At 36.8% G+C, this 10,345-nt stretch overlaps 2 protein-coding genes across 2 annotated transcripts; one reads left to right on the top strand and one right to left on the bottom strand.

The window, feature by feature from the left end:
- The first annotated feature begins 343 nt into the window (after positions 1–343).
- On the top strand, positions 344–3,047 carry LOC140544062 (uncharacterized). Its single transcript, XM_072667424.1, has 6 exons — positions 344–424; positions 526–641; positions 918–1,014; positions 1,123–1,155; positions 1,296–1,349; positions 1,501–3,047. Exons 2-6 carry the CDS (start codon positions 528–530, stop codon positions 1,623–1,625), a joined length of 423 nt encoding a protein of 140 aa, XP_072523525.1. The 5' UTR covers positions 344–424; positions 526–527; the 3' UTR covers positions 1,626–3,047.
- On the bottom strand, positions 1,886–9,300 carry kat7b (K(lysine) acetyltransferase 7b). Its single transcript, XM_072667423.1, has 14 exons — positions 9,083–9,300; positions 8,117–8,267; positions 7,320–7,562; positions 6,486–6,568; positions 6,307–6,390; positions 5,467–5,565; positions 5,226–5,336; positions 4,833–5,024; positions 4,454–4,543; positions 4,200–4,340; positions 3,977–4,070; positions 3,116–3,262; positions 2,716–2,822; positions 1,886–2,585 (listed from the first exon to the last, which is right to left on the bottom strand). Exons 1-14 carry the CDS (start codon positions 9,095–9,097, stop codon positions 2,484–2,486), a joined length of 1,659 nt encoding a protein of 552 aa, XP_072523524.1. The 5' UTR covers positions 9,098–9,300; the 3' UTR covers positions 1,886–2,483.
- Between the last annotated feature and the right edge of the window lie 1,045 nt (positions 9,301–10,345).

Below are 10,345 nucleotides of genomic sequence, written 5' to 3'. Positions count from 1 at the left end.
ACACATAAATCCAGACATTTACTGGTGAGGCCCACAAATGCAGGATCACAATATATTAAGTGTACTACCTTTGTCAATGGTCTTGGGCACACATTTAAATTTCCAGCGTCATCACTAAACACATCAGAAGCTTTTCAAGTTATGACGTCCAACTAGGGGGAAAAACAGCCAACACAAATTACGCCCAGTGGCTATAATTGTAGATCACTTAATATAAGTAATAGTCAATTCCATTCAAACGATTCACATTATGACGAAGAGGGGAAGGTGGTGATGAGGGCGATTTTGGTATTGTACCACTGGGAGGGGACTAGCAGTCGTATGTGTATAAATGCACCCAGCACTATGTGAAAGACCAGACAAAGACTGCAGACTTCACCACATCTTTTCACTGCGCAAAAATAGTTGCTTAGTAGAATATCAGGTTTTTGTTCTTCTTTTGTAATGCTCTATTATTTTGACACTGTTTGGTTGTAACAATTAAAAAAATTCTTGCTAATACTGCAATTGCATTTATCTTCTCAGTAATGGAGATTTGGAAACTGCAGGCTGTAGCGATCACCATGACTGCACTTGCATGCAGTACTTATGGATTATCATTTACTCTCGACAAGGAACGCTGGATATCCAAGAACTGGGAGGTATGTTTACAGACAAATGTGTGTGTGTGCATGTATTACATTTGCTCATGTTATTGCCAGTGTTCACAAAAATACATATAATGGGTATATAAAAATATGCATTAAAAGAGAAAGTAAAATGAATACATAATCCAGTTGCACTGTTCATAAAAAAAGAATGTGTTCATATTTTACAGTAAAGAACCAATGTGAAACTGGAAAGTACATTGATATTGCTAAATATTTGACAAATTTTAATTCACAAAAATTATTACATTTCCCCTATCATCTAAAAAGGATGGACCTTTGGGGGAAAGGCTGGCCAGCGAAGTGGCAGGTCTAATCAAGCGTTCCAAAGCACATCAGTTTTACGGACTTATGGGAAAGCGCACTGGTAAAAATGAATTCTAATTAAAGCCAAAAGGTGTCAAGGTGTATGGCTGATTCGTATGGTTTGGACCATAAAAGTTATAACGCAACATTTCCCTCTTTTCCTCCCTAGACAATCCACAGACTATGAGAATGGATCGTAGAAGTGAGTAGTTAACATATCAGCAACCATGAAACTTAATTTTTAATCTGCTAAGTAATATTTTCCACCTTAAACAATTTACTGACATTTCAATCTGATAAAGACAACATTTCAACATGCTGAGTCTCTTTCCCTGCTTACAGAAAATAAAGGAGAGATGTTTGTCGGACTGATGGGTAGAAGATCTTTAAAAGGAGGTAAGCATTAAATATTCAGATATAGGTCTGTATGTTTATCCATCCAGAATTTGTGTATATTAATTCATATTCATCCTATATTCCCAACTATTAATAACTCCTTAGGGTTTGTCAGAACAGTTGTTGCAAAATGGCATTTTTGATTCTTAAGTTGCAGATTCATTGACAAGAATTGACCCAGCAGAGACGAGTACAGCTAATAATGCAGCAATGGAAACAGACAAGCATTTGGACACAGCATTTAAAGAAGTCTTTGTTCCCCCCATTATTTCCTAATAACAGAAATCTACATATACTTAACATGTAATGTTCAAAGCCTTGCATAAATAATGGGACAAATGTCAGAATGGCTGATAATGGTCAAGTTCTTGTTTGTGAATGTCTTCATATTTAGGGTCAAGATGTACTTATTTTACTTTGTTAATTGTCAGAAATAAAGTCTCATTACCTGCACCTTTCCAGATTGTAGATGAGTAACATGTTTTAAAATTATTTCTTTGTATGCAGATTTAAAATGTAACTTCACAGAAGAAATATCAAAATGAGCAGTTTTTTTTTATTGAGATCAATTTCAAAATGATCCATTAACAAATTCTGAAATTAAATGAGTAGAAAGAAAATCAACAGCTCTATTCGTACTTGCAGTAAGGTCATTTAAAATAATGCTTTCAATTTGTCAAATTGACAACATTAATCCAAACCTAACTATGATGCCAAATTTCAATACCAAATGGGCAGCACCATCATTCTTGGTGTAAAGCCGCTGATTTAATTGATCAGCTTTTAGTAAGCCCTTTATTACTTCACCTGGATGTGAAAGCAAATACATATGCAGTGCTGCCACCCTCTAGGATACCTGATCTTTAAAAGAACCTTAATAGAAGTCTTAAAACTTTATGTGCAAAGCACTCTGACTACTGAAATGTGTGCTCAACTGAAAAATGTATTCTCAAAAAGAGAAGAGACAAACTCAGGAAATTATACAAAAGATCACTAAAAGAGATAGAAGCATAAAGGCCACACATAGACCAAAATAACACTAAAAGCTGACAATTAACGGGGGTGGTTAAACAAATCCCTACCCCTCCAAAGGTGGTGTGTAAAAGGCCAAAATGAGAGAAAATCAAATGATGCTCATGTTCCTTTGGGAGGAGTCCATTTCAGTGAACTGGGGTCTATGGTCTTGTTGTTGGTGCCTCTTTTGGTCTCTTTGGCTTTCCACTCATCAATCAGGTCCTATGAGATGAGACATGTTAAGCACAATCATCACACAGCTAAAACAATAATAAAATAATTTAAATTACTATACAAACAAGGAGTACCAAGGTGGAAGTGCTGGTAAAGAAGCAGGAACGTCACACTATACCTGTCGCTTTAAGACCAGGTGCTTCCCCTTCCAGTACTTTAGCATCTGCAGCGACTGCAGAGTGCTGACAATATCCACAGGGTTCACGGCAGTCTCTTGGCTGATTTCTGAACAAAATAACAAAAGACTGAAATTACAGTACTCCAATCCACCAACCATTTACAGAGCAATCACATTGATGTGTTCCTGATTTTTCCTTACTATTAGTGAGCCTGAAAGAACCTTTCTTTCCTGCCTTGTAAAATCCTTAGCTTGAAATGTATTGTATTGTATTGAATTCTGAATTCTTCCTAGCCTTTACACCTCTAGTTAGGTAATTTCTAAATAAAACAGCAAACGTACCAACCTCTATGTTTGGAGCTTTTATTGAACAAGACATGTCGATTTTTGAAGCACTCACCTTTGATGGAGATCTCTTTACCCTGGAAGTTGTACATATAGCGCAGCAGCACTTCTTTCCAGTAGCTACGATAGCTGATTAGTCCCAGGTCAGAGAGAGGTCTTTCAGGAGATCCCACCTTCTCCTCCACTTTAGACAGCAGATAACCTATAAGAATAACAAATAGTAGAGATGCCCAATGATACTGCAATCATGGTTCAAAAATCATTTCACAAAAAAAAAGAAGGGGAAAAAAAAAAAAAAAAAAAAAAAAAAAAGCTGGCCATCAGGCAGATTATGTTAGTCATCGCAAACAGAAGGATGTAATCATATTTCAAAAGAGCAGAATGTTTAGGTAAGGTTGGGCTACCTTGCTAAAAAGAAAAAAGAAAAAAAAAGCAAAATCAGAGTATTCAATTTAACACTTTAATTTATTTATATAGCGCCTTTCACTACAAATGTCACAAAGCACTTTACAGAGATCCGGGTTCACGCCCCTTATGAGCAAGCACCACAATGGAGGTGGTTGCGACAGTGGCAAGAGAAAAACTCCCTAATACTAAGAGGAAGAAACCTTGGGAGAAACCAAGACTCAGTCTGAGGAATCTGCTTTAGGTCGACCCACACAGCACAGTATGCATATGTTTTGCTAATGGTGCTTGAATGACAACTGTAAGGTTTCACTCAATTATTGAAAGTTGCTAGTTTGAGTCCCATGTCCGTGAGTCAGAAATATATAAATCTATGAAAGGTTATTATTATTATTAAAAATATTTCCAGCATTTCCAGCTTAATGTGTCTCTGAGCAAGCACGCTTCAGCCCAGGTTGTGTAATATTTTCACAGTGCTGCTACAGTAATGCAACATCAACTGAATACTCACTGAAATCAATCAGCATCTTGCCATAGCCCTGTCTCATGTACTGTGGCATGGTGAGAATGCATGAGACATTGTAGTTTAGGAAGGAGTTCTTTTCCTGTAAGTGTAAGGGAGCAAATGTTTTAGACCAAAATGGAAACACCTCTTCTAAAATGATCCACTTATATGATTCATAACCTACATGAAAGAAAGAAAGAAAGAAAGAAAGAAAAAAAAGAACCCCTACCTTTGAAAAGTATCCCACTAGGTGACAGCCAGTGTTGTCTGCCTCAGTCATTACGTAAAAGAGAAAGGGCTCAACATCATAGTACAGTGTCTTATGGTCCAGAAACAGCTTGGCCAATAAACATAAATTCTGGCAGTAGATCTAGAAAGAAAAATTGAAATTGGTCTTTTATTATGGAGGATGAGCACAGGGTATATGGATACTAGTTTCATTCACAGCAAAACCAACTGAATAGCTTCAGTATAAGTTCCTACCTTATTCTTTTTTCCATCCACTTCAAACACAGAGATTGCTCCTTTCCTATAAACCTCATCTCCAGGGGGATGTTTCCAAACACACTTGGCCTTAGTTCACAAACACATTTAAACCAAAAAATAAATAAATCAATTAAAAAAAAAACAGTTAATCATTACACCTTTTGCATAGGATATTACAGTATAGTATTTATTTTGCAAAAATAATGTCTGTTATGCAAGTGTGCACCTTTACATGGAATTATTATACATGTGCTGAAAAATGTGCTGTAACCCCTACATTGTGTTCCTTTAGAAGATAAAACAGCTATTCTCTGATTATTTATTGCACCCAAAAAAATAAAAAAAATAAAAAGGAATGAAGAAGTGAGGTTTGTACCATGTGCCTACGCAGAATAGTCTGGCTTTTCATGTACTTAAGGCAGAACTCGCAGACATACAAACGGCCAAGCCGGGCATATTCTTCTGGGTATGGAGAGTGGTACCAGGTGTCCAACTCATAGCGACCAAAAAGAATAGTCTTTATCATGTTGCTGCCCTCAGTAATTTGACCCTGCATACGTAGCTTCTCCTAAGCAAAGCAAGCACATGGAAAAACAACTCAATGATAGCAGAAATTATTCATAGTCATCATCGCTTAGTCATATGCTAATACAAAAATAATGCTTTACTATTTGAAAGTTATAAATAAATATATACATTTTCAACATTTCATGTTTTCATCCGTTTAATAAAATTGTTCTGTTCAGAAGCAGCGATCAACTGCTCTTACCAGGTCTTCCGATGCCCTTGCTTGGGCTTTTCTAAACAGCTCAAGATCATATTCACTCGTGATGTTTTCCAACAGTGGCTCTCTTGTCGTTCCATGACTCTGCCTATGTTCCTAATGAGAAATAAGAAGCTGAAGTTGTTATTTCTCCAAAAACTGACACTTTGGAAACATCAAATTCGTATCGCCAGCAACATTTCTAATGACTATGAAATTAAACCAATCACAAAACAAATGATCATACCATGTATTTTTCTTTCTGCTCTTTAGTTAGTCCAGCATCCCTCCTCTTCCTCATTTCCTGAACTTTCTCCTTATATCTCACCTGTCTTGCAGTAGGAGCCTATATATAAAAAAAAAAAGATGTCTGTGAATATTTGGTTTCCACAACAAACCATTAATTCTGTCAGAAAGTTTCAAGTCCGTAACTTTAGGAGTACAGGTCATCAAGAATACAGAATTAAAAGCATAGGGCAGGGAAAAGTGAAGCCAGGACCACATTTCTTGAAAACCAAACTAACATTTATTGAATAGGGACTGTCTCCTACTGTTGGCAAGGAGCCTGATAAAGTCTGTTTTTGATTATGCCAGTACATCCTGGATATACAACCTAGCATTTTTTTTTCCCAAAGGCTTGGGTTAAGTTACAGACATTACTAAATACACTGATTAGATTGAATCTGGTCTAAAGAGCAGATAGCAAATAACACTGTATTTGTCATGTTATTAACAGAAGCAATTACAATGAAATACAGAATTATCTTACTTTAGTTTGGTTTAATAGCAGAAAAAGAAAGATTTAAATATTCAGGAGAACATGATATGAATGATATACCTCTTGAAGTCAGGGGTATAATCCCACTAATCCTTTAGTGTGAAAATAAAGATGTGGCTACGCCATAAAAAAACTTTTTATTCAAGAGTGTAAAATGTACTAGATGCCACCTGTGTTAAAAGAACAAGTCTTTTTTTAAGCAATACAGGTAAAATAACTGTTTATATTGTAGGCATTCTACTGATAACCACCACAAACTAATTTTAAAGCTAAATTTATGAAAATAAAAAAGCAATCAAAATCATGTACCTGGTGTCGTGTAGCATGCCTATTATCCTCGTTTTGAGTCTGACTCCGTTCTTCTTCTTGTTTTTCACGTTCAGTGGCTTTCACCTTAAAACACAAAAAGAACACTTTTTTTAAGATAACATAGAAAGATGCAGATTGAAGATAAAGTGCTCAATAAAATCCATACAATTTCAAGCGACCTTGCACTCATCTGCTGACAGATTATGATAAAGGGGGCAGCCAGATATGGAGAAGTGTCTTTCATGTTTTCCGGTTAAATGCCCTGTAACATTGAAGAAAACAATTTACTGTGATTAACAACATCAACAAAAACAAACAAACAAAATGGCTCTAAAAACACCTTTTCATTAAGTGTTCAGCGCAAACTTTAGAGGTGTAACTGTATGCACTATGTAATTTAGTAATGTTAAACAGGCTAGAAATGGATTGCTTTTGTTCTGGCCAAAGTCATGACATTTATTGAATATTACTGTAATCAGAGATGGCATAATCACATTTGTTTTACAAATATCAACACAATTTAAATCAACCAATCCTTTATAAACTACTAAGCTTTAAAATTGCCTTTTTATTTCTAATGTTCACACTTTGCATAATGTGAGCATTTAAAAATAGGCCATCATACTCAAACCACTAAATCACTCCTCTACACCCAGAAGGATGAATACACATCTAACACCATAATGTGAATGTGTTCTGTTCCAGGCTATATACATTACATTATTGCATTAGATTAGAGCTGCAACAACTAATCAGCATTACAGATAATACTAATAATAAAAATCAATGACAACCAATTGATTAGTTAGCTTGATGCATGCATATCCCATTCCCATATTGTTACTGAAACAGATGAATACAGTTGTCTGTATTTCATTCATTATTATATTCCTAAATCAACTCTCATAATTCACCATCTTCAGCCTAATGCGTTCACATTATATCACATTTTGACACTGCCAGCATGTACACAATTTTAGTTTACATAGCAGCAAGGTATGACATTGTTTTACCTAGAGAATTGCACCCAGGAGTGGGACATTTCATGTTAAAGTTGTAGCTCTCGTGGAAGCGGCGACGCTTTGGCCGATGAGAGGGATCGCTGCCTGAGTCTTTTTGGTCCTTGGCTGCACCCTCATCGTGGGATGCGTTGGGACTAGAGATATCAATATCTGATTCAGATGAGGGGGCATTGCCTGTGGGTGTCCTGGGTGGAGACTCATCTCTTTCTATTTGCTTCACATCTGGTGGGGCATCTACATGAACAGAAATTAAACAGTCCTTAAAAATAAATTGCATCATTTTAAAATGCCTTTAAACTGCAATAAAAAAAGCAATTTCTGAAAATTGCCTACAATTACATACTGTGCAAGATATATATTGTTCAATATATAGCTACGCAATCAACTAGCTAGGTACGAGAAAACAGTTTAATTTTGGGTGCACTACTGCATCCAAAATTGGACTCCACCATAACACTGTATGTAAATATTAAATATTCATATTCACATTACATATACTGAGTTTGTATATTACATACACACACAAATACATATATACACACATTTGCTTGTTTATCCTACTTATGAACATGTGACTTTCTATATATATGGACATGATGTCCATTAATAATATGTATAATAGCAACATACCATAAAAAAAAACATACTCAGTTTGATCAATGTGGTATCAAATTTATAAAATAAAAAAAGCCTCAACCACCTACAATATTTTTATGAATTTTGGAAGATCATACCAGCTTTAAAAGCGACTGAGAACGGTTTTAGTCATTCTACTTTTGTGCGTTCACCTTGAGAGCTTTGGCTGAGGCGGAGCGACGCTCTGGTCAGTCTGGCGCTGCTGCGCACAGCGGGGTCGCTGTGGGAGCCGCTGTCCGTTTTCTCCGGCTCTGCCGAGTCGTCCGAGTCTGCCGTGCCGTCCGAACTGCTCCCAGCGGTTCTCTAAACACAATTAAACGAGATTAAGTTAGAAAAATCACCCACTACATAATTACCGCCTAAACATTTAGACAACTGTTTTTTTTAACCTGCACGGACCTGTCATTTAGCTTAAGGAAGCCTAGCAGCCGCACGCTTACCGCCGCTAGTCGGCCATTTAACGACACACAACCAGTCTACACCAACAAGCGATAGCACTAGCTAGCAGCTACGACCATCATGTAGCTAGCTAAACTACCAACTAGAGATATTAACTACCTAGCTAGAGCTGTTATTCACTGTTATTCGTGCGCAGGTATGATCAATGAACATTACTCATAAATGTGTCGCAAATGAAAACCACTGCTACGTGTTTCAGGTTCCTAATGCTAGCTAACTGAAAATTAATTTAGCTATAGCTAGCTAGCACTCGCGCTACTGTTTTGTTTCGGGCGATCTAACTCAAGCTTACGCTGTTTTACTTCAGGTTTATGCAAATAGCTACCCAACAACCTAAATCAGCCGTCCCAAGCCTTCCGCTTTTATTAAATACGCCAAAGCAGATATAACACCTTTTAGGGTCGTTTTCTCTCTCCTGGATAGCTTTTGGTTAGCTGTTAGCCTACCTCTCGAAAAAAAAATCGGAATTGGAACGGGCAGGCTAGTTAAAAAAACACTACACCCCTTTGTGCTGAATATCCCCATTACAACAGAACACCGGACTGAAGAAAAAGCTAGCACCGGTTTTTCACCTGCCCTAAAGCGGTCAGTGGGGCTGCCTAGTTACCGGTTGCTATGAGACGGCTCGTTAGCCCTGTTTCAGTGACCCCCTTCCTTACCTTTCTTCGAGGCATGGTGGTATATTATAGCTTTCACGTAATTCCCAGTCGTTTTCACTACGAAAAAGTATACCTCCTTAACTTATCATTGCTAATTTAAACTGTTTTAATGGTCTAAGTACATATACGCAAACCAGTAGCTTAAAAAAAATAGGTGCGCTAAACTAGCTTCAACAACCACCACGTATCTTTCGCGGGTGCGCGCCACATTTCCTCTGATTGTAAACGAGCCAGGAAATGACGTTCCAAACCCGAGAAGCTGGCTGTGTTCCGATTAGCTATACTGGCTAACGGAAAGTGTGGCGAAGCGTTGTGGTTTATAAAACTAAATGCGTTTCAATAAAGTCTGGTTAATAAAAAATCGAACTCACCTCATCGAATAATAGACGTTTGGGAAGGTGTATTCTAACAATATTTTTATGTTGCTACAAGTCCTACGAGTACGCAAAAATAATTTTGGTCTAGCATCATCTCATGCTGGTGTTTGGATCATTCTGTACACTAGCTAAGATTGGAGCGCCGCCCAAACACCAACAATCACACCAATAGATGGCGCTGTGAACTCAGTAGTGCTGTGCGCAGTTGACCGCTATTTAGGAAACGACGAGAATAATAATAATAATAATAATAATAATAATAATAATAATCCGCTCATTTGTCCATATGTGTTATAATCATAAAAAGTCCCCTTTCTGCCTACTTAATGAAAGGTTAAAAACCAAGGTTTTATATGTTTTCTTGCAATTTTATCTTTCCATTATCTAGTTTATATTTTGCATTATTATTAAAAAATTACTATTTTTGCTACTAGCCCAAAGGTACTCAACGTACCTCAACCACATCACATAACAGGGACAAATGGAAGAACCCTGCTTCAGCTCAAACTCTTTAGTATGTTTAGTAAGTACAGGATGATGATGAATAACTTATGGGTTTGAGGGAATGAATTGGAACGTCATCTAATTTTGTTTTTAAAGCAGAAAATTTCAAATAAAATACATTTCTTAAACAGCGTAATACCAAAGTTGACTAATAAACGCTAGAGGGGGCGCCCGAGTGAGTGGGTGGAGGTTGAAATGGGGCTAAACGGCTAAAAAGTTCCTAGAATTTTTTTTTGCAGGATTTTATTTTCATTTTAGATAGTAGAAAATGGGTTACTTAAAAAATCACTGTAAAACTACTGGTAAAACTATTTCGGTTTTGTATATCAAACATGGTTACGACATGAACACAAAGAGTCCAATGATTGAAATAAAATAAACC

This window comes from Salminus brasiliensis, chromosome 22 (assembly GCF_030463535.1).
Source record: "Salminus brasiliensis chromosome 22, fSalBra1.hap2, whole genome shotgun sequence".
Taxonomy (NCBI): Eukaryota; Metazoa; Chordata; class Actinopteri; order Characiformes; family Bryconidae; genus Salminus; species Salminus brasiliensis.
Note: the sequence above shows the minus strand (reverse complement) of the source record. Positions and strands in the feature narration are given on the sequence as shown.

Bases quoted from the DNA above. Each gene is read 5' to 3' on its own strand.
- kat7b (XM_072667423.1), bottom strand. The intron at 4,071-4,199 runs GTAGGGGTTCTT...TTACACTTACAG, and splicing joins TAGTGGGATACTTTTCAAAG to GAAAAGAACTCCTTCCTAAA. The intron at 2,586-2,715 runs GTATAGTGTGAC...CTCATCTCATAG, and splicing joins ACCTGGTCTTAAAGCGACAG to GACCTGATTGATGAGTGGAA.
- LOC140544062 (XM_072667424.1), top strand. From the start codon at position 528: ATGGAGATTTGGAAACTGCAGGCTGTAGCGATCACCATGACTGCACTT. The intron at 1,156-1,295 runs GTGAGTAGTTAA...CCCTGCTTACAG, and splicing joins TATGAGAATGGATCGTAGAA to AAAATAAAGGAGAGATGTTT. The intron at 1,350-1,500 runs GTAAGCATTAAA...TTGATTCTTAAG, and splicing joins TAGAAGATCTTTAAAAGGAG to TTGCAGATTCATTGACAAGA.